The 24893-nt window shown below is 43.8% G+C and overlaps 1 protein-coding gene across 1 annotated transcript in view; it reads left to right on the forward strand.

Annotated features, from left to right (window-relative positions):
* ARL5A (ARF like GTPase 5A) overlaps window positions 1-24893 on the forward strand; it is a 311540-nt gene that overhangs the window by 103616 nt on the left and 183031 nt on the right. The window contains exon 2 of the mRNA XM_069616456.1: window positions 3160-3220. Within this exon, the coding sequence (XP_069472557.1) occupies window positions 3160-3220 (61 nt within the window). The remainder of the gene's footprint in view (window positions 1-3159; window positions 3221-24893) is intronic.

Raw genomic sequence — 24893 nt, forward strand, 5'->3', positions numbered from 1 at the left:
CGAGATTGCTTGGCACAACATGAGGACCTATGCTTTCCCGCCTCTGCCTCTAATTCATCAGACGATTTGCAAGCTAAAGAACACGGTGAACCGTTCGCTTCTGCTCATAGTCCCGTGGTGCCGGCCAGGTTCTGGTTCTCAGAACTTCAACACCTGTCGGTGTGTGCACCGATCAGGCTACCAGTGACTCCCAATCTGCTTCACTGGGGTCAGCAGCTGTGGCACCCCTCCCCACAATCGTTCAGCTTGGTGGCATGGTGCCTGAGTTCAGGTTCTTAGAACATCTGAACCTGTCAGCTGATAACATGCGCATTATTCAGGCAGCCAGGACACCCTCGACCAGGTCTCCGTATAGGAGCAAATGGCTTAGGTTCTGTCACTGGATACAATTGACACTTTGTTGTCCTTCGTATCCCACCTAGCAGAGTCGGGCATTCATGTTCTGTCATGCTGAACATACCTGTCGGCGGTATCTGCCTATCTATCCACGGACCAATGCTCTTATTCTCTGTCTAATCTAGTGATTAGGAGACATTTTGCAGGTTTGATGCGCCTTTATCCCCCGGTTCGCAAACCGCACCCGACGGGGGATCTGAACGTGGTCCTTACGGCATTGTGCCAGAAACCCTTCGAACAAATGGCCACGGAGGATCTTAATCACCTTTCGTGGAAGGTGTCTTTTGGTTGCCGTTACTTCAGCAAGGCGCATGTGTGAGCTCCAGGCTTTGTCAGTGGGGCATCCCTTTTTGGTTTTCCATAAGTAAGGTGGTCCTACAGTCAAATCCTTCTTCCTGCCGAAGGTGGTTGAATCAGTCAATCTCCCTGCCTGTCTTCTTTCCGAACCCTGCTTCAGACGGGGAAAGGGTTCTGCATTGTTTGGATGTTAGAAGGGCTCTTAAGTTCTATTTAGACAGCACATTGGAGTTTAGGAGCTCTTCTCAACTATTGGTGACCTTTGGTAATCCACAAGGTAGACATGCCTCTAAGGCGACTGTCTCCAGATGGATTGCGGCTTGCATTACGTTGTCTTACACTGTCCAAGGGTTGCAGCCTCCCAAAGGTATTCATGCACACCTGGTGCGGGGCAAGGCAGCTGCTGTTGCCTTTCAGAAATATGTCCCCTGGGAGACCATTGCAAAACCAGCTACATGGGCCTCCCCAACTGCTTTTTGTAAGCATTATTGTCTCGACCTGAGCGGCAAGGCTGTGTTGAAGAACCTTTTTCATTAAGGAGTTTTCCATCCACCAGTAGTTCCTGTAAGGAGTGCTTTGGAATATCCCATACGTATGGAGGAAAGGGGACGGCATGTAGGAGTATAACCAGGTTACTCACCGTAGTGACCGCCTTACTCCTAGTCCATAGTCCCCTTTCCTCCATACGCCCGCCTGCCGTCCCCTCTAATAAGGTTCCTCTGTTATTGCTTAAAGGTCTCTGACCTGGTGGTAGAAAAGGACTGATGGGCGGGGTTACGGCCGCGTGCGGTACCCCGCGTAGAAAGGGAGGAAGAACAAACATGTTTGCAAAGATTTTTTGATGCTTTACAAAGTGCTCCGCTCCCGTCCCACAGGGCGGAGGAATTTCCCATAAGTATGGAGGAAAGGGGACTATGGACTAGGAGTAAGGCGGTCACTACGGTGAGTAACCTGGTTATTACTGCACACGTGGTGAAAGCAGAATGATTCATAATCCTAGTTATTAATAAATGTGTTGCGACCAGGATGGCATGGTTGCAAGAACAGGTCCTCGAGGCATCATGGCAGGGACAATATCAGCTGTTTAATTTAATGAGAGCAAGAACAAAGGCGTTACGTTGGTCTTCTCTTCCCATCTACATAGAACATGCCACCGTGCAACCAGTTCATGGAGAGTGTAACCGCATGCTAACCGATGAGCACCTGTCTTTTTATTTTTTCTTTTTTTTTTCACCTCAGAAGTAATTTAGAGCCTACTAATAATATTTAGGCTTCATGAGGTAGCACATTTTATGGGATGGTTTATGGGTTGGATCTTGGATAAGAATTGTCCAATCATTAGTTGTGGGCATATAGAATTTTATATGTAGCTTTGTAGAGGGAGCCAATGACCAGGAGCAATAGGTGTTCATAACTGTGACATCAACATCAAAATGCCTATAAAACCTGCTGTTTCCTGTTAAGGTGTGGAGAAATTCTTGGATGAGAGCTTGGCTGTTAATCTTGGGATTTCCCCCAATCTATATTGCAATAAAGCTGGGTTACCTTGCATTTGGCATACCACAATCACTGTGTTGTCTCTTTTTGGGCAAATGCCGGTTAGCAGGCTATTTGGCTTTTGACCTGTGTTTATCAAACCCATCTGAAAGCAAGCAACTCCAGAAATCACCACAATATGAACGCATGGGAAACACTTACTGGCCACCATCATGAACAGCTGGAAATTGCCCAGAAGGCTGACTCGACAAGAGTCCCAAAAACAAGTGGTTCTGCCCCCAGGGTCTAGTTTTAAGCACCACAGTGACATTTAAGACCTCTCCCCTTGCCATGTTTAAGCCCTATGCTTCAATTTAAACATTGCTGCAAATCCAGAGTGCACATTTTGTCCAAAGGTCTGCATATCCTGGGCCTAATTCACAGAACGATTTCCTTTTGGAATTGCACCATTTTAAAACACGTCTGTGAATCAGGCCCTTTGGGACTCTTTTACACATGTGGGTTGTGGGTGTTCCTATTGGCATATCTTTAGTTTCATGCAAGGCTCCAATTTTCTTTTTTTATAGCAGCTCAATTTAAAATGTTTTCATTTTATTTTATACCCCGAGATGCTTACTTTATAGCTCACACACACCTCTCGAAGACATTCACCAGCCCTTGGACCCTGATAACCTAGCGGCAAAGATGTACCGTTCATGTTGTTACTGTTCAACCTTTATGGTTGAGATCCTTCTTGGTTTAATAGTCGTGTGGGGTTGAGTAGGAGGTTAGAAATCCCTACTCCTCCCTGTACTTCTGCAGGGCAGTACTCCTTCTGTCACCCCACCCTTGTTACAGGTATCGAAATCTAGAATGGAACATTGTTTAATCAATTCAAGTTAAGATTTGTGTTCACATTGTTTTGATTTTCACATATTCTTTCTTAATCAGGATGTTATCCGCTATAATAACCATTATAATCTCTTTCAGAGCACAAAGTAATCATTGTTGGTCTGGATAATGCAGGAAAAACAACCATTTTATATCAGTTGTGAGTATGACTTTTTATTCGTTAACTAATTCCCCTGGGCTTGCTTTCCTAGGTCTGTGGTTGTATCCTTGTTATAAAAGTTAGAAAATGCGTAAATGTATTAAATTGAACTTTAGAACAAGATACAAAGTGACTTTTGCAATGCATGCCTAGGCTGGTTTAAAAGGGCTAATAACCCCAGGGTGCCATTTGTCAGTGAAATAATTTCTTTTTTAAAAGATCATCGATTTTAAAAATGTGCAACACCTCATGAGTGGGTGTATAAGAATTACTTGGTAATTGGTAAAAATTAGATTGCATGGTCTTACATCATTGGCATTCGTAGAAGACAAACACTCGAGACAAAATACACTTAAGCACTGGAAAACATCACAATTCATATTCTAAAAGCTATTTTTTTAGTGATAATATGCATTTTCAACACCCTAAATGGAAAATTGTGTAAGTATGCTTTCTCTAATACGATTTCCAATATTATTTTGGGAAATAAGTCTGCTGATCAGATGGCAATCTACTGAATATCTTTTCATTTGAGACAAAATGGAATGCACTTAGAAATCTCTATTTTCATGGCAATGGCATGAGTACCAAATTTATTTGCTTGAAAAAGGTTGTGGATCATTTATTTAATTTAGATTATAAATGTCACTTACACATTTCCTGAATGCTTAGATTTGTTAATGCTGGTTATGGTAATCTGCTACAATTAAGGTAAAACTAGCTGATCTACCCGGCTTTCATTACTTCATAGGTACAGGCAACTGTGCAAAACTCGGTGCAGTTTGGTGAAACGGTGTGGAATTTTATAAGGAACAACGCTTCACCAAGCCACAAATAGATATGAGGCGGGGCAAATTTATAGGGAGGGGGGCCCCCAGCATTTATTTATTTTTTCCATAGACTGAATGGGCAAAAAGTTTGCACACGCCTACAGGCCGAACGGCTGGATGGATTTTAACCAAATTTGCGGAAGGAGCAGGGGCGTTTGTGTGGTTGGTGGAAATCCGACCAGTACTTTGGTTGCAAAGAACTGAAATGTACATCTCAAAAAAGTAGTAATATCTGCCTCCGCTCCGCGGACCCATTTCCCTGCGTGGACAAAAGTCTCATTGGCTTGCAGTACGCCGTGATGTCAGCGAACATTTGATGCGACGATGGTAGGCTGGAGGGAAGCGTGCTGTGTGTCAACATTTTCGGAAAATGCTGCCATAGTGTATCGGAGGACAGTGCAGCGCCTGAAGGGCCTGGAAACATACTTTTATGCCATGTGGTGGTGGGAAGAAGGGATGGAAAGGATGGGGGAGTGACGAGTGGTTCATCTGATATATCTCTAGGTGGAAGAGGTGTGCCTGAAGTATCCGTGCGTATTGTGCCAATTCGCGGGTTACTCAACGGGCGACTACATTGTGTGGTGAATGCAGGCAGCCTACGTTACAGCACGATAGCTGGTGCAGCGACCTCCTTCTGTGCTGACTGATGGCAGATCAATGGCAGAAGGGGACTGCATTGAACATGACATGAACATTTTAACATACACTGTACTATGGTGTGTTGCGTGCGGTAAGGCCGTAAGCCCTTCAATGCATAGGTGGAGGCCTTGCACCAACAACTGTGCCCTGGTTGCAAGTAGGTTTCACATTGTTGCCTTGTGTGTGTGTGTGTGGTTTGTCAACTTCTTTTTTATTTGTGGTTTAAGACAAAACCTTTACAAAACATTTAATAAAAACAAAAAGAAACATGCATGTCTTAGTTAAATCTCTCAATTCATATCACAATAAAATCACTTCATAAAAAACAAAAATAATTTCAGCAATCTAAAAAAATGTTCGTCCCAAGTTACACATCCGGTTTATATATGGCCTACGCCTGTTATACACATTTTCGTTAGACGATAAGAGAAGAATTACCCACATGTAAAACATTGACCATCCAGTAAACTTCAGCATTCGGACATCAATGTGATCATCCTAGTTACACATCAGCTTTGTGTTAGGCCTAAACCACTTGTACACAATTTCGTTAGACCTTAAGAGAAAAGTTACCAGCATGTAAAACATTCACCATCCAATTAACTTCAATATTTGGATATCAATATTGGCTGGGACTCAGCCTCAGGATTAGAATTAACACAATTTCCCATACTCATCCTCAATTATTATAAGGCTGTTATGTCTCATCCTTATCTCCTTTTGTTTGATAAGCAATGCGTCATCAAGAATGACTAAAAATGTAGTTAGTCTGAGCACCCACCATTGGCTAGTACCCCACATGCAACATTCCCACAAAGTCTCTTTCCACGTAATCGAAGCTGTGTACAAAAATGAGCCAAATATCACTGCCCTCTGTGGTTCATAAAATGTGCAGACCATTGTCAGGTGCTTTAGGGTTTCCAACTCGTTGACCTGGCTACAAAAGCGATATCTTGTCAACCACTTTATGATCACAGTATTGTACTTTTTCGTTAGTCATAAATTGGTTCAATTTAAAACGTAGATAAACCTTTCTAGCTATGTTGCACGGAAAGATTTCTAAATAACATGCACAATCACCCAATTTTCTAGTAAATTTAGCATATTCATAATAGGTTCTACTTTTACCTATTTTGTCCACCATGGTGCACCAATAGGACTGGAATTTCCTTTTACATGCTGGGATACCAAGCACTAGGTCATATTTTACAATCATTGTGTCGTCTAGTATTTTCTCCATTTTGGTTTTAAATCTCAAAATGGAAGGCGGACGACCATCTTTTATCAATTCAGCCAAATCTTCGTATAAGGACGGTTGATGGCACAAGCATTTTAACAGAGCCATTCATCAACCGCCAATGCCATTTAACCGACAGGGGAAGAATACCCAGTTTGTGGCAGATCAACATGTTTGGGATTCACAACGCCAATCCAAGAACCTGTTTCCACAATCTGCCCTGAACAGTCCACGAAATCTTCCATCTCAATTGTGCAGATGTCAAGAGCATACGGCAGGATTGGTTCCACCTTTAATAGGTAGAACTGTATGCTATGCAACAGTGAGAATTTACTGTGGCAGTGATATACGATCTTCATTTGGGAGGTCAATTGTTTCAATTTTCCATTGATGACCTCCTCCTACATGGCCACAGAGTAATTAGATGAAAGCTGATAGCCCAAATACCTTACTGATTGAACCTTAGATATTACAACCTCATTGAGTGACCAGGTACATTTTAGAAGTTAGTCTCTTGCCATCTGCAAATACAATAATGAAAGATGCTGGATTAACTTGAAGGTTATTCTTAAAGGCCTAACACTGAAATGCTGAAAGTTTTGCCTGGAGGCCAAAGGGGGTGTGATCCAAGAACAGCAGATCATCTGCAAAACCCAACCAGTTCAGAGCCAACCGGCCCAACTTGACTGGGTATATAACTACATGACACCAGACTGACTCCAGGTCCGCTAGATATAGATTAAAAAGGATGGCGGCCAGATTACATCCCTGTTTGAGGCCTATTTGAGTAGTTATCAAATCGGTCACAACCCCTCCTTGGTCAGTCTAATTCTGTAATTAGTATTTTGATGGAGAAGAGAGATTATGGCCACTAAATGGGGAAGCCTAGAGCCATCATCTTCTCCCTTAACACGGATCAGATGACAGTATCGAACGCGGATGTAAGGTCCAATGCAGCCATGTAAATCGGGCCAGTATGCGAGCATTTGGTTTGCGCATACAAATGGGCCACAATAGTCGTATTTAGTGAGCACCCCAGGAATTTACGAAACCCTACTTGGAATCGTGGCAATAAGTCAAGTAAGACAATATAGTGCTGGATAGTCTCCAAAAGTAGGTAAGTGAAGATTTTGGCAGAGGCGTCCATCAGAGCGATGGGCCTAAAATTATTCGGGTCGTCCCACCTCCCTTTTTTGTTGATGGGAATGATGAATGTGGAACACAAAGAGGGAGGGATGACGCCTAACAGATAGATACTATCATACTTATTCTGTAAGATCTTGGCCCACAAAACCAGGTCAGCTTTGATTAAGCAAGGTGGAATGCCGTCTGGGCCCGGCGCTCTAGAGCGCTTAATCTTCACTATGGCCCGGATAATGTCATCCTCTGACCACGGGGAAGTTCTTAAGATCAATCTCTGAAAGTTCCTAGGTCGTCCACTAGCAAATCGTATAGGAAGGGCATATTTGTTTTGCATAAATGTGACCCAAGTCGAAGCAGCCACTGAAGCTTCCTTCAATGGCTCAACTGAGCCAACAATGGCTCTCAGCATAGACCATACCTGTCTGGTATTGTTTTTTAGTAGATGGTGCAACATAGTCTTATCAGCCAGCATCAACTCATGTTTCAACATCTTTATCCTGTTACGGTATCGTTAATTAATTTCTGATTTCAGCTGGGTATGGCTATACCAATCGTGTTTCTGTAGGACCAGGTAACGTATTTCTTTCCTTTTTATCTTTTCAGAGATTCACCACAGATACGTTATAACAGTGCCAGTGCGTAGGCACCACCTTTCTATCTTTCTGCGATAGTCAACTTATTTACATGTGCCTGGATCCTCCTGCGATTTTGACATTCAGCTTGTATACAGCCTGCACCCAATCTTTCCACGGGAAAGTGAATCAAAGGATCATCCCTTAAACAGGCCACCATCATATGGCACAGTTTAAAATCCCACCTCAACAAGATGGAAGGGCGATCAGGTACAACCAGCCCAAGGATGTGTCAAGTGCATTGTACACTCTTTCAGGGTTAATTTCAAACCCAAATGGTCACCCAGGGATAAATCACATATGACATCCTGTCCACATTACCCAAAAGTATGGTAGAAACAAAGAAATAGTCAATCTGCGATTGATGTATCCCACGTGACCAAGTGTGTTCGAACAACCCTGGGTTACGTGGTACTAATTGAATATCCCATACCAGGAAGTAATTGACCCACCTCTTCCCATTGCTTCTTGAGAGGCACCGGCAAACCGAGGGGGGCAACCACTGTCACCAACAACCTCGATGCAGGTTGCGTTGCAATCACCCCCCACAATAACCCTTATGCCAGGGTCATGAGAGAAAGCATCTTCAAGGATCTTGTCCAACTGATTACTACTACAGAGGAGATTCTACAGGCTTTATCAATCAATACAGCTAGACCACCTGAGTGGCGCCCTTGTACTCCTCTCTTTGCTGGCTGGACATATGTTTGGTAGCCATCAACTTCAAAATGCCCCAAGTGCATGGTCTCTTGGATCAAAATAATCCCTGGGTGAGACTCCTCGTCGAGATGCGTGGCCCATAGCCTAAAGTTCTTCAGGCCACATGCGTTCCACGACATCAGTGTCACCCCCACACCCTCACTCTAGTTATCTTCAACAGGATTATGCGTGTGTGGCTGCAAACCTAAATTGCCAACCCTAGAGCCAGAGAAAGCTGCAGCAAAGGTCATAAATTGCCTAAACGGTTCCTCGCTGAGTTGAGCTGGGTCATTGTCCTGTGACCGACTCATAGGCTTCACCCGCCTTAGTGCAGTTTTTTCCCCAAAAGTAGTGGCTTGCTCTTCTGTATGGAATATGGAAGGAGTTAAACCAATCAGTTCAAAATCCCATATTTGGGCCCAAATCAATTTCATGATGATATGCGAGTGATACCCACATATCATCCTGGTATTGTTGTTCGAGGATAGGCGGACCCAATCAATGTCTGATCTGATCGTTCTCAGGGAGGGTATGGCCTGAAAGGCCTTTAGTATGGCCGATCGATTTAAACTCTTTTTCCCATTAGTAGCTGCCTTACATTCCCATCCCATGATCAATGGCATCTCAGTATTAAGGATCAAGCCCTCCTCGTAAGATCCTATAAGATTGTGTACCTCCACCCCTTGTGAGCGACCACTTCTTCCCGCCGAATTAGGGGGTACCTTGGGGGAGAGCATTGGTTGGGCATCTGCATTCTCGCCTCCCTCAGTTCCTGTGGGTAGGGTGGAAGTTTCAACCTTCGCTGCACTATAGCATACTGCCAGTTTCCCATAGCATTCAGGCAACAGATGGTTTTGGACCACCCCCTCCTTTGATTTTGTTCGAAGCTTTTTTGATGTGCAATGCGGGATAGAAACTTAGAAGGTCCAATTGTTTGTGTCTTCCTAAAGCCAAAGGCTCATCTTTTACTGACCCCTTTAATGTGTTATCCAGGGTCCCATGTTGTCCAATAACCTTCTTAGTACTTTTATTTACTGGGAGCCCCTTATACGCGTGGGTCAGGTTTTCATTGGTTGGGACATCAAGATTCAATAGCACCTTGGATTATTGGTTAAGTTGTTGTAAGTCAATGACCTCATCATCATTAGGTAGGGCAATACCAACTTTACAGGGAAAAGTGGGCTTTACATTAGATTTTAGAAAATCATTCATAACCTTTTTAGCAGCAGCACTAAGATTCTTGGCTTGATGGAACTTTCTTTTTTGAGCCCTAGCTGCCAATTGTCTTTGCTTTCTAGTTAGCACCACATTAGGACATGACTCTGGCTCGATGATGGGCATCTCCTAAGCAATGTGTCCCCGGTTGGCCTGTAAGTCATCGTCTAGATCTATTAAATTGGTGAGGGCGGACGGGCTATCTATGGGTTCCTGACTAGCATGCTGACCCTCCTCACTCAACTGACACATACTTCCCGGCACAGCATCTTCACCATGGTCCACAACTGACACAGCTGTTAGGCGCTTGAGGATTTGCTGTATAGCCATGGCGTTGGCTGTCACCGCCTGCATCAACCCCGAGGCAGTCTGATCACACTTGGCCTCCCCCTTCGAATTGTTAACAGCAGCCAAGGCGGCAAAGGACCTAATTTCATTGCGACCATCCTCGGATCGGCAGGAGTTTGCGTAACCAGGTCTGCTTTTGCTTCGTTGGGTTTCTTTTTATCTTTAGTCCAAGCAGCCACAGCATCGCAGGCAAATAGGAAGCCTTCAATCTTACTCATTTTAGATAACACCTCCACGTACACCCTTCAAGACTGCAATTTAACAGTGGGTCTGTTCGTGGCCCTTGTCCAACAGATTGAGTAGTCTAGTCATCACCGGGAACTTGTTACCCAGGGTTTCTAGATCTGAAATGTGTTGATCTGTAGGCTGAACCAATTCAAAAGGCCTTACATCAGGATTATAGGAATATGTAAACCTTTCCAACTCCTGCTCTGACAATGATAATGCCCCCAACTGGACCGGGTTAGGTTTCACATTGGTTGGTGAGCTAGATTTCTGGCGTAGTCAACCTTGTAGATACCCATGGAACCCCTCCCAATCCCCCTCCCCCTGGGAACAATCTTCTCAGCAGTTTTGCTGAACATGTGAACGTTCTCAATTCTATGCCTACTTTGCGTCACCGGGGTAAAGGGGCGCAAGGAAACCTCATAAGTTTCCCAACTCTGCCTCAATCAGCAGGGCAATCGTAGACACATCAGTAAACTTGGGTCTGGTCGACACAATTCCCATATTAGTTAGTAACCTTTCCTGGTCAGATGGCACATCTATAACCATTGGGAGGCCTTGACCCCCGAAATCATCACTTTTGTTCATTTCAGTTAGCTTGACAATTTTAGTTGGAACAGGGGCCTCGAAGGTCCCCTCTGCACCATTGTCATTCAGGGGACAGCCCATTAGCACACTTTCTACTGCCTCGCTGAGTATCAGAACACACAAAATGCAGCCCCTCCTCACAGATTGATGTCCCCGCTATGAGGGGCACCACATGTGAGCACAAGCATAGCGATGCACCACCAGAGGCGTCGGAGTGCATCAATACTAGGTCTCCTCGAAGCTTGGTCAGAGACTCATAAGAGTTTGCGGACGCTACGAAGCTCATTCACCATACTTGCAATCACCCACTCAGATTCAATATCTAAACCACCGAAAATCAACCTTGCCTACATGCGGCAGGGCCGATTCTCAGCCTGATTACAGTCTGTGAATGCAGTTATGTTCAGATCTATACAACAGCAGCCCATCCCCTGCCATGCCAAACAGTCCAACAGTCGCGTGTACCTGGATAATATCCAAAAACAAGGCTTGGCAGGGTGCGTGGGTATTATGCCTTCCAATCAGGAAGCATTATGTCAAGCCCTACTTGGGCACAGGTGTCCGGGTTTCGTAGGACGTAGAGCTTCCTCTTGCAGACGGGGGCTCAAAGAAGTTCACAAACCTCTGTCAAATCCGACAAAGTCCGCAATAACTGGTGGAGGCGATGGAAGCGATGTGGCACAAACAGTCCAACAGTCGGTGCACTTTCAAATGCACTTCCAGGATGTATTTGTCAACATTGCATACGCTGTTGGTTCCAATGGTGTGGGGATTGTTGGCACATCCTACAGTGTGTAGTCCATGGCTGGACCTGATGGGAGTGACAGTCCTGCAGTGTGTCCACTGGGTGCAGTGTTGAAGTATTGTGTGCATAGAAGTGGATAGGGTTGAACTGCATATTTTATCGGCTTTGGTACTGTCCATTGCGTGGAGTGCTGGCTACTCTACTGCACAATGAAGTATTGGTTTTGTGCACCTAGTAGAGTGCTGGGAGCAGGGCCATTGTTGTGAAGATTTTGTGGTTGGGTTGGCAGTAATAAAATGCTATGTGAAATAGAAGTGGGTACGGGTGCCGGACCCTGTGGTATGTTTGTGGATTCTGCTAACGGTTGCACGTGTGCATGCAACGCTTTATTATGGTGCGGGGGTTGGGTAGAAAGTTCGCTGCCTATGTTACGTTTGTGGATTGTGGTACCTGGCCAGTTCACCCACATGGCTGTTATGTTTTGCTGGGTGTGGGCAAGGCCTACAATGTTCAGTTCAGTGCAGGGCAAAAGGCCATAGGCCGTAGGCCACGCACCCAAGAGCCTAGGCCTTCACCCCAGCAACCACAACATAATGCAGCCATGCAGTTTTAACTCTGCATCTCTCCGATGGTGGTGACCTTTTAAAGAATGTTTGCGGAGGACATTTTAGACTTGGTAAAACACCTGAAGTGAGGTGCTATGCATATATTACCATATGGTGTAGGTCATTGCACATACGGGAGCACATGTGCGCATTTGCATTTGTTATGGTGTGCCCCTTTATAAGACCAATGCTGTATGGACAATGTACACAGCCACCCACATACCTTTCACCACACCCAACGCAACGTCATGGAGCCAGGGTGAAAATTGGCAGGCTCAATTGCAGCTGGGGAATGCATTGCATATGACATGAGCATTTAAACATAGGGTGTTTTACCATGTGTTGTGTGTGTGGTGAGGCCCTAGCTGGAGCCCTTGCACCGACGTCCATGGGTGTGGTGATTGGTAGCACATACTACACTTTTAGTCCATGGCTGGAGTTTGTCATGAACATTCCTGCAGTGTGTCCACTGAGTGCTGTGTTGAAATACTCTGTGTAGAGAAGTGGATAGGGTTGAACTGGATATTTTATGTGCTTGGGTAGTGTGCATTGCACAGATTACTGACTACTGTACTGCACTTTGAAGTATTGGTCCTTTGCACTTGCTGGAGAGCTGGGAGGAAAAAAAAATTACCACCTGTACTTAGTGGTGATGGGTGCCGCTCTGGGTGAATCTGGAGGCTGAAAGCATGGATACTTTTGGCGAACATTTAACTGGAGGTGTTTTGAAATCACATGAGATGTGTACTAAGAGTGTGTAATGGTGCATATGGAGTGCTGTACAGAAATGATAGTGTTCGATGCAGAGGTCTTGGATGTGATTGCTGCAAGCCTGTGTGACTATTTGATAGTACCTAATGAGGTAGAGCTGCAAAAACAAAAGTGGAAAGGGATGGACTGTCCCTTCTTTACTGGGGCACAGCCCTCGCTGCAGCTGGGAAGCGCACGTACCACATTCTGCCCTCCTCAGCATGGTGGGCATGGAAATGGAACTGTGGGGATTATCTAATCCGGTGTCGAGGGTGTGCTTCACAGGAAGGGGCATTACGGTCACGAAAAGTATCCTTCTCATTTAGGCAAAAGTCGCCACCCCGGACACGTAGATCTCCTGACCCACGATCACGACGACCAGCATCAAAAAGAGAGAGCAACCGAATCCTTCCACAAGTCAACAAGAGCCACGGAAAAACCAGCCTGGATTCTAAAACTGTTGCAATGCGCTTAAACCGCAGAGGAATTCTCACCTTGTTCGACCTCATACCGTCGCTTCGGCGAATAAAGTCTGCAGATCCAGAACGTCAAAGAGGGTGAAACAGAAAATAATCGACGAGTACGAAGAGCTTCTAGCACTAGGATATATATTGTTGGACAAACCTCCTGCCCTGTCGCCGGGACAGGAAGACACCGACAGGAATAAGACCAGGGAAACAGGCATAGAACGCATCCCAACGAGACATTGCACGTCTAATCAGCGAAAAGACACACTCTCCACAAACAGAAGTAACCTAATCCATAAACAAAGTGAAGAAAGTAAAAGCATAAAACATTGTAAAGAGTTTTCTGATTCCAAAACTAACCTTGTAGCTCCTCCGAGGAAGAGCAGCAGAAACAATACTCCTGACAAAGAAGCCTTAACCAGAGAAAAACCTTCCGTTAAACACAAAAAAAGAAAACGACCTGGATCACACCCAGTCAACTCGACCCCTCAGTGGAGAAAACCAAACAGTCTATAGAAACACGTCAAGGAAAAGACAAACTGGAGGGCCTCTGGGCATGGATCCCCAGGGATCTAACCCAAACGAAAAAAAATAGCAACCCACAGGTTGGCACAGAGCGACTTCGACGAACTGCCAGCCGACCAGAACCTAAATCTACTACAACTTTGTTCATGGAATACAAGAGGCCATTTACATCTGACTTTGCCGGGAGATGCAGACTTAGCCGATTATGACTTAATTTGTCTTCAAGAAATGTGGCTAATGAATTCTCCAGTCCTCGACGGATACAACATAATCCTGTCCCCTGCAAAAAAAGGACCCCTTGGACGTCCCACCTCCGGCCTTTTGATAGCTTGCCGACAAGGAAAAGGGCTGAAGTTCAAAACAACGTTGCTGTCAAACCTATCAATTTTGGCAGTGCTTCTGGACTGGGCAGATCCATTGAGAAAGAAAACTGCCAAAATTGCAATAATCAACACGTACTGGAACCCTGTGGCCATTGAGCAAAACAACTTCTTATCAATGATGGAAAAAACGATTGATGAGGTACAGTCCATCCATCAAGTGTCCCTTATTGTAATATGTGGGGACCTGAATGCTCTATGTTGCTCCAAGAACGAACAAAACGGACCAATCAAGAAAACCTCATCTGCAACGAAAAGAGGAGACCAGTGGTCCAAATTAATGATCTCAAGCAAAATGCTAAATCTTGACACGATTTTCACAAAAAAAGCCAGGCCTCCGACATGGGAGCAGAGTTCCCTACAAGCAGTAATAGACTACATCTTCGTTTCACGCCCGTTTTTGGAAAGGATAGTGGCCTTTGACGTCCGCAAAACAAAAGAAAGTGATCATAACCAACTTACTTCCTCGTGGCAAAACGGCCACACCCACCCGTACAACAGCCTCCGAGTCGAACTAAATAATCAGGGAAATCGCCTGAAACTTACGGCTGACTCAATTAAAAGTCTGACGGAAAGATACTCCCAGGGGAAGGCACGCGACCCCAATGCAAACCCAGACTATGTCCAACTACTAGTTTCTTTCAGTGTGAAAATCAAGCCAAAACCAAATTCCAGCGGCTCACACTTGCACATATATGATATACAACTAGTGTAAAAACAACGCGAACTTGCGCAGAACCAAAAGAAAGCTGGGGAAAACACCTGCAAACCAAGAAAAATTGCTGACTGCAATAAAAATATATCGGAACTGGGTTAAGCACCATCGATTTCAGCTCCACCAGCGCGACTCAGAAAATGTGTTAAAAGCTATTTGTGGGAACCAAGCAAGAGAATTTTGGTCATTATTGAAAACTCCAACACCCTCAAACAACTCGATTCTAAACAACATCGGCGAGCAGAAATGGATTGACCACTTTACTACTCTCTTCAAACCACCTACACACCAGGAAATTGACCAAAGGGTCGCCGCCACCAAAGACTGGCTCTTTGTCAACGACCTGGAAGAAATCATCGGACAGCTGAAAAAGCTCAAATTCCAGGGCGGCCGTGCCGGATGGGATCACGAACATGGATCTCAAAAGCAACCCTATAGAATGGGCAATTCTGATGAAGAATATTTTCGAGAGATGTGCAACCCATAAATCCATTCCTGTTTCGTGGACAAAAGCTACAATTGTCCCAATATACAAGAAAGGAGATATCAGCGACCCCTCAAATTTTCGACCCATCGCTCTTCTGGATTGCATAGGGAAAGTCTTTGGGGCTCGAATACTGAAAAGATTCCAGGACTGGGCAAACTCAGCCCCGTGCAACGACATCTTCCAATCAGGGTTTAAAAAAAAACGCCGGCACGACAGTTAACATCTTAACAATTAGCATATTGAAAAGCAAGGTCCTGGAAGGAAAGCCCAGAATTTGCGTTGCCTTCTCAAGCTTTCGACCTCAAAGACGGGGCCCGCCTCTGGAAAAAAACTAGAGAGGTGGAATTGCCCAAATGAGATCTTACTGCCTATAAAAGCCCTACACACTGCCGCAACACTCAGGGTGCGACTATCACAACAAGGACACCTGTCTGCAGAAATACCGATTGGACGAGGGGTGAAACAAGGATGCCCGTTAGCCCCAGCCTTGTTCCTTGCCTACATAGGCGACTTTGCCGAATCATAAGACCTCACTAGAGCCTTTTCCACCGAACCTGGCAAATCAAAAGATAAGCAGACTTGTGTACGCAGACAACCTCATTCTCTTCGACCAGACCCAGATTGGATTACAGAGACAATTAAACAATTTGCTACTATACACACAAGAAAACAACTTGAAAATCAACACAGAAAAAACAAAAATAATGATACTGGAGACTGTACCAAAAAGGTCTGAAAAATATAAATGGTTCCTGGAATAGTCTGAGATCGAATAAATAAGAGTTTGTACTTGGGAGTATCAATTGACAGCTCAAAATATGAAAACTCCATGCAAGACTACGTAATACGCAAAACAAAAAAGTTAGCGACACAAGGAAAGGCAATAGACAGGAAATTTGGAAAATGTTCATCCATTCCAGTCTTGGAATTTTATAAGAAGAAAGTGGTGCCTACAATTACATATGGCGTCGAGGCTATGCCTCTGATACCCAAATCGGTCTGGCCAAGGTTGGAAGGCCTTTTCTGGAAGACAGCACTATCGTTGCCAAAATCTACATCAATGCCGGCAATCGGGCATGAACTGAGCCTCCTATCCCTTTTGGGTACAGTTAACATCAAATCCCTTCTTCTCTACCAAAAATGTATTATCCAAGACAGTCAATAAATCTACAACCTGATAAAGAAATACAGTCACAAAATGTAAAAATGTTAACATCATGGAAGAAGGAAAACAACAACATTTTGCAAACGTCGCCTGCTCCAAGGAAGATCTCATTCTAAACCAGGTCAAAGTGACCAAGAAAATGAAACCCCTAGACTGGTCGTTGACACAGGAGACTGCAGCCACAAATAAACTACTTTTCCATCTACCACAAACGACTTGCAACTTAAACGAACCAATGAGGATTTGAAAACATTTCCAAGTAGACCGGCACGTAACTTCATCCTAAGGGCACGACTAAATCTCCTGGAAACAAATGAGATATGGAAGATAAGGTCTGTCAACGACGAATGAGTGTCGCTTATGCGGTTCAGAAATCAAATCGATCCACCACCTACTCTTGTCGTGCCCAAGAAATCATCAAATAAGATGTGCCCATCTACAACATTTCCTTGTTGAGGATAGATGGTGGGACGAGGATAAATGATGGAGGAGACTGATTGCTGGTGACAGAACCACGTGGCAGTTAGCTTTCATCAAAATTCTGCAACAAACTTTGAAAATGATACCGTGACTTAGGTCACTCTTAAAAGCACCGTTCTACCCAAAACTCTTTTGTAAAGTTCCAATTTGGAACACACACAAATAAAAAATAGAAATCCCCTTCCCTGGTTGCATTTATTCCCCCACGCCTGCACACAGCACGAAAGTCACATCCAGGGCTTTTGAGGATAGTGGGCATGGAAATGGGACTGTGGAGGCTAAGGGATTGCGCAATAACATTTCTGGGTGTGGTGTCTACGCAGAGGAATGTTGTACAGAACTGATAGTGTTACATGGAGAGTCTTTACTGTGATTGGTGGATGCGTGTTTGGCTATTTACCAGTACCGAGTGAGGGGGTCCTGGAAAGAAGATGGTGGAAAGGGAAGAAGGCCTGTTAATGCTTTACTGGGGCGTGGCCCTCGCGGTACTTGGGGAATCCCACGTGCCACATACTACCGTTTTCAGAATGCTCCCCATAGGAATGGGACAGTGGGGATTATCGGTACTGAGTGTGGTTCACAGGAAGGGGCGTTAATACTTGTAGCCATTACTGTGCTTAGTGAGCAGGGCTGACATGATTGCCATTACTTGCAAAGGTAATGTAGCATAGCAGAAATTGTTCCAAAATCAATTACAGCTCAAAGCTTTGTGGGCCGCTACTTTGTTATGAAAAGCTACAAACAGAATGCGTAGCAGATCTGGGGTGTGACCTTTTGTAGGGCTGATGCAGAGACCTTGCAACCGGCAAAGAGGCCTACATCATTGAACCAAATAAATACAAACATGTGCAATGGCACATTGTGGGGTGTTTGTAAGCGTGTAATTTCCCAAGAACACTCCATAGATCATTGTACTTTTCTACTGTCCGAGGGTCCGGGTCGTGTCCATGACATAAGGGCCCACATGCAGCCTGGGTGCTGTCGCAAGGTGAGGCTGCGCATGTTCTCGACTGGGATGGCTGACCGCAGGACGCGTTTTGGGTAGAATAATTTGTGTGCATGTGCATAGATGTCCTAGGCACACTGTTGGGATCTCTGGACTGCGTGTGCTGACCATTTTGGGACACGCTGGGTGTTTGTAGGGTATATTAGGTGGGATGATTGTGTACAGCTACCTGTAGGATGTGGGTGGGCACCTCGAACTACAAGTTCGTCACAAGTTTCTCCGTATATGCTGGACAGGGGCGGTGTTACCAGGAGACAGAGGAAGAGATACGAATACGCGTACTTGTGCAACAGACAAACGTCCGCTCCCACAACTAGTTATAGGTGGTTCACAAGGTGCGAACATGCGGTTCGTACTGGCGTGGTACGGCAAGGCATGAATTAGTTTTCAAAAATTGATTAACAGGGTTTGCTAATTACATTATTTTTGATTAGCAAACAGGCTTATTTGATTAGCAATTATGTACTAATATTGGTAGTCACCAGAAGTTATTTGTACCCAAGACATGAAATGAGCAACAATACAGCAGTTTTGCATACCGCTGAAATAAGACATTAGTGAGAGGAGTCAGGTCTTGAAAATTCAATGAGACCTAGGTCGGGGTAAATTAGTTTACCTATTCAACCTAATAGAAATTAACTCGACCCATAGCAACGGAGGACAACAAATTCAAAATGTAATTTCTTTAAAATGTCCCTGCAAACCCACTATGTTTGGTACACTGCTGCCACCCAAAGGCCAGCCATGCACAGTGAAACTTTTGTCATTTTTCTGCAAAGTAAATGTTAAATACAAGTTTCAAACATCTCTTGCAAATGCTTGCCCTTTATAAAATCTGCTGGACTATGCAGTGTGCGAAAATACTTTGCGAGCCACAGATGGTGTCTGTAAAATCGAAAAGGTTAGCTGCATGAATGGACACAAATAAATAGATATGATAAAAGGCTCTGAAAACAGTTTGTCCGGCTGTCTCCTGCAGGTGGTAATATATAATACAATTCTAAAGCAAAGCGTACTATGGAAGCCAACTACAGTGTTTGGTATTACAGTAGATCTGTAGATGTACAGACTGGATGGAACTATCGATCACTACTTTGCTTAAGCATCTAGTTTGCTTTATTTATTCATTATGTAAGTGGTAATAAAGACTAGGCAGAGCGGATTGCGTAGTTTGTGCAAACTAGGTGGAATATTGTAGCTTGTGGTCATCTCACTTTCAGGGTACCTGGTATAAAGCAACAGTGATAATACAGAATTTCAAGGAATATGGCTTGCTCACAGGTTGAGCACCAGTTGCAAGATGTATGCAACCTGCAGATTACAGAACCAGGTTTGCCATCGAAAGAATTTGATCATGTACATTTTCAAACATGTTCACTTGTCAATATGGTGCATCTTTCCCAACAAAATGAAATACATTGGACATTATGACATTTTGATACACTAAATATTACTGTAACGCATGGAGATGATGCAGTGTTGCGGTATAAATACTTTAATTATGCATTATGTAACTTACATTTTAGGAATGGAATTACATGACTTTATAAAAAAAAAAGTTGAGACATACTATCTTTGCCAGACAGGATATAGAAAGCTTAATAAAAGTATCATCCTGATTACTTCTGCTGTGCAATTATTTGAAAAAGAAATTATTGCCTAGCACTCCCACACATGCCTTTGGCACTTAAGAGTGGAGGAGATGATTACTGATGCACTTTCTCTCCATTAGCACTTGAAGTGAACAGAGGGTGAGGAGAGCACCATGGCAAGAGAGGAATGTAGGACAAGCTGTGAGTTCATTGAAGAGGGCACCTTAAATAGCTAACTTTGCTACACAAGTGTCCATTTGATTAGCAAACCTACAGAATTGCATAGCAAATTGCTATGCGACACTGCTTAATTTATACCTTGTACGGATGCCTCCATTGTGATTGCAGATAGGCCGGGCAGGTGCAGTGTCTGTAGGACACCTCCCTCTTGCTTAATTGCAGTCAGTCCCACCAGTGCTGAGTCATAAGTGGGTTTTAAAAACAAAGGAAAAACCATATATACACTCGAACAATTTACATATCAATCTTCATTTGCACACATTCGTAAATACTATTAGGAAAGGGAAGGGGTAGCAGAAGTGGATCAATATTGTGGGAAATTGTGGATTTGTACACGGACGTGAGGGCAGGAAGGGATTTAGGTATCATCGTAACGTCTTTGATCACACAGATTTTAAGGGGATGGCAGGCTATGAAATGGGAGGAGGAGTACACGTGCAGGTTGAGCAGTGGTATTTTATCTCGTCCATAATATGTCCTTGTATGTAATATTTGAAGGCAGCAAAATTGTTCACCAATTGTTTCATTTTGGCTTCCAGGCTGTCCACTTTATTATTCAGAGTTTCTTTCTTTCCTGTGTCCGTATGTTGTTGTGGAAGGGTTGCCGCTTGTGCTGCATTGCTTTCCTTTCCAATATGTTCTCTTAAAGAAAAATAAATCTTAGGTGTATATGAAGCAATAGATATTAAATATTTCACATTTCAGACTGCGGTGCATACCAATGGTGTTACTATCGTAAGTGATTTCGTCATGAGGGAAATTCTTTTCCAGCCACTCTTAGGTGCTTGCATTTTTCCATATTGTGGGTACACATAAAACCAAACCCCCCCCAGAAACTCGCTAGTTAAGGTAAACTAAGCAACCATAACTCCTGCCACCACTGTGCACTGCTAAGACCAACACCCATGACATGAAAGAGGACATCACAAATGTCATTGATGACATCACTGATGACATCACATGTGCAGTTGGTTGTCATGAACAGCCTCCACAAGGGCTTATTATAATGTTGGCAGAAAACTATCAGAGTTCATTGGGACAACTATCATGACATACATAGTTCATTAAGCAATGAATTGCTATAAAGACCATAGCATTACAGAGTTATTTCTATTACATGAACCTACTCATGTAGAAACGTTGGCATTGTCTGCAGCATGCATCAGAGGTGCAATATTCAACATCTTGCGATGTTGGATAGTAAAATGGTGAATGCTTTCATTTCAGACTTTTGTGTACTGTAAACATGTCATAAGTAGCTAACAATGGCTCACTTACTACATAATTGTACTACTACACACAACATAAAGAGACCACTACGCATACAAATATGAGCATACACAGGGAAAGTTAAGTAAGCAAAAAAGCAGCACTATTACCAGAAAGTGGTCATAACCTACCTGATTATCTTCATGCACAGAAATAATTGCTATGTTTCAAGCTTGCTTCTTCCCCTATATATATATGTATCAAATGATGTAAGTAAACCGTAAATACACTAGTGTAAGACCATATGAGAAGGGTAAGCTCTACAAATATAATACCTTTTGACTGTTTACTCGCTGACTGTCACTAAAGAAAACCACCTGACCTGGATCTGCCACTGAACAAACAGAGGGAGCCAGACATGCAATGTCATCAATGACATTTGTGATGTCATCTTTCATGTCATGGGTGTTAGTTTAGCAGTGCACAATGGTGGCAGGATTTATGGTTGCTTAGCTTACCATAACTAGCGAATTTCTGGGGTTTTACGTGTAACCATAATATGGATAGGTTGGTATTACTACAGAGTAACTGCAATGTCCCTTTACAAAAACATTTGCATGGAATTTGATAGGTTTTTAGTGGGGCAACTAAACCATAACATCCCTTTTAACTATGTTTTTTCACTGATCTACTTAAAGGCATTTGAAGAAAGTTAAATATCTGCAGTAAATGCACACATGCTGTTGCATAGCTACCATGCATGTTTGGGAAGAGCAGCAGTATGGCTGATCTGGGGGGGGTGAGGGGTGGGGGGGTATTGGGGGGGGGGTGTGTGTGTCTGTCTGTCTGTCTGTCTCTCTCCTGGGCAGCCACTATCGATCAGTCTGTGTCAGACACTTGACTTCCTTTCTCGGTAACTCTTCGCGGTAAACCGTTCAGACCCTGAACACCCATGGCCACTAATTTAGGTTGCCATTGCATTACCAGATTTGAGTCCAAAGCCTTTCACAGAGAGGGATGATTGAGCACTGCAATAAGAACCCCTCATTGGCTTTCAATTTGGACCCACACTGCAACGTTACCTGTATGCTGTTCCTACATTAATTTGCTTATACAGTTTCCCTTTCAAGGCGTGGGTGGTCGTGCAGCGGTTATGTTATTGAGATTTATCATGTGTACCTCTGCCATTTTCATAGTCTCCAGGCACTCGGGCAGATCTAGGGCGTAGTGGCAGAGCACAAGAGCTCTTACTGTTATGGTAGCTTCAGTTTGGAATAAATGTTCACTGTTAGGTTTGCTTTTAGTTTGTATGTGTTTGGTGTGTATCTATGGGATTGTTTTGTGAGTCTTGTAGTTTTCTGAGGAGGCTTGGTGTTCTGGGTTGAGCCAGGTGTGGCATTGGTGTGCAGTTTGCGGTGTGCTTTTAAGGTCATGCTGTGGTGTGGGTGCGTTTGTAGGAACATTTGACCTTTTTGCAGGGTGGGTGGTAAGAGTGAAGCCTGCTTGAGATGGCTCAGTGGATTAAACGCTTGTTGCTGTAATCTGTGTTTGATCTGCAGGTCGCAGGTTCCAATCCCGATAAGGCGAACTCTGCCTTTCATCCTTCTGAGGTCGATAATGGAGTGCCAATTTCAGTTGGGTAATAATAGTAATGTATGTAAATATGGCCTATTTAAAGCGCTTTAGATCAAAGCGCTATATAAAAATAAAATTATTTGGTTGTGGTCAGTTCCCTATATAGACGTTGGCATTCATATGTTTTTTCTTTGTGTCATTCCAGATTCACTTGGTTTGGTTTTGGTTGTTTTGAATTGTGGCATTGCCATGTGTTACAGTATGGTCTTTCCCTTCTATAGTATTTCCTGTTTAGATGGGTGAGTTGGAGAGCCAGGCTTTTAGTACTTTATTGAATTTTAGCTGCTCTTCTGTTCTTATATCCCTGCTGAGTAAGTTCAAAGATTTGCTGTAATGCAAGAGCATGCTGAAATGCCAAATTTCAGTTTAGAATACTGCTTTGGTTCAAGGCGGATGACTGCTGGATCGCATGGGTCACTTTGATTTGTATATGATATGAATTCTGCTCCTTGATTGCTCTGTGGGTTATGCAGAATGTTTCGAAGTAAATTCTATTTTTGACTGATAGCCAGTGTAGGGTTGTCCGTGCTGGTGTGATATGGTCTCTTAGTGGTCTGAGTAGTTTTGCTGCAGCGTTCTGTATTGGGTGCAGTTTGTTGGTGAGGCAGTCTGGCATTCCAAGCTATATGCTTTCGGCGTGGTATATTGTTGACATGATGAGGGATAGGATGGTGAGTGGTCTTTGTGGGAAGTTGAGGAAAGGTAGTATCCTTTTGTGCATTGGTGGAAGAAACACTTCTTTACTACTGCATTGAGTTGTGACTCGAGTGAAGTCTTTGTCTGTTTGTATTCTGAGATTTCTAACTACTTTTGAAGGTTCCAGTCCGTTTCCAATTTTGCTAGGCCATGTAATGTGATGTTGCTTGAACAGGTTGTTGGCCGCGATCCAGGATTTTTGTTGTCTGGGTTGAGTTTGAGGCTGTTGGTTCTCACCCATTCATTTATTTGTGTAAGGTGTTGGTCTGGTTCTCTTGTGAAGTTTATTTTATATATGATTTGTATCATCTAGGTAGTTGTAGCATGTGATTTCGTGATTGGATGAACGTGATCATGTAGATGTTGAGGTGAGAGCAATGAGCCTTGTGGGACTCTGTAGGTTGGTGTGCGTAGTCCTGATTCGAACGTGGTTAGCCAGGTTGCTTCCATTTCTTCTGTTAGAAAGGACTTAGCAAGGCCATGTGGCTGATTCCTTTTTCTGGAGTCTTTTGATGAGGGTTTCGTGGTGGACTGTCGAACGCTGCTTATAGGTCAATAAGTATTTGTGCTGAGGTGATGTTGGAGTCTGTGTTAGTTTTTAAGTCATCCCAAATGATCGTAGCGCTATGGGTCTAAAATCGACTTTTTGCTCTATACATGTTCCAGGAATTGTTCATATATGTAGGTGGCTAGTAGTTTCGCCAGGTAAATGGTATTTTTGAGATGGGTTGGTCCATGGTTAGATCTAGTTTCCTCAGGGGTCTTAGAGGAGCGGTTTGCTTCATGGTAAAGCTCCTTTTGCCAGTGAGTGGTTGAGATTCAGGAAGTATTTTGCAGGCTTCTTTTGGGGGAGGATCATCTAGTAGATGTCTGCTAGGCTGGTGATCCTGTTTTGTTGCTTTGAATAACCCAAAAAGCGATGGTAGGAAGGTTTTGAATAAATCTGAACCACTGGCACTGCTCTGGGCAACCTTCTACACTGCTGTTCTTTAGCCAGTCTGCCCATTGTACTGCTACCAATGGAAGCAGGCCCGCCAGAACTTGTAGCCTAGGTCCCATCTGCACGGAAACACAAACAACCCCATAAATGTCTACACCCTTGTTGGGCCTCCTCAGTGATTCGCTAGGCTTTAAGAAAAATGGTCAGAAGTGTTTGTCTTGCATTTAATTCAGAGTTAGATGGTTGGTGGGTTTATTTGTGTTCTTGGGCATACTCTTGATGACTTGCTAGATATTTGTGATTTTGTTTTTGAAATGTTTTGCAAGGGTCATCACCTAATTTCAGGGAGGGAGTGGGCGTGTTGTTGCAGGCTGTAGGGTTTCTTAGTTTGTTGATATTGAACATCTCCTTTTGTGTGCTTTTTGCTTTTGTGAGGTGTTCACTATAGTATCTTTTTTTGCTTTAAACATTTTGGTTCTA

The sequence above is a fragment of the Ambystoma mexicanum genome, chromosome 9 (assembly GCF_040938575.1).
Source record: "Ambystoma mexicanum isolate Mex_15411 chromosome 9, UKY_AmexF1_1, whole genome shotgun sequence".
In the NCBI taxonomy this organism is placed as follows: Eukaryota; Metazoa; Chordata; class Amphibia; order Caudata; family Ambystomatidae; genus Ambystoma; species Ambystoma mexicanum.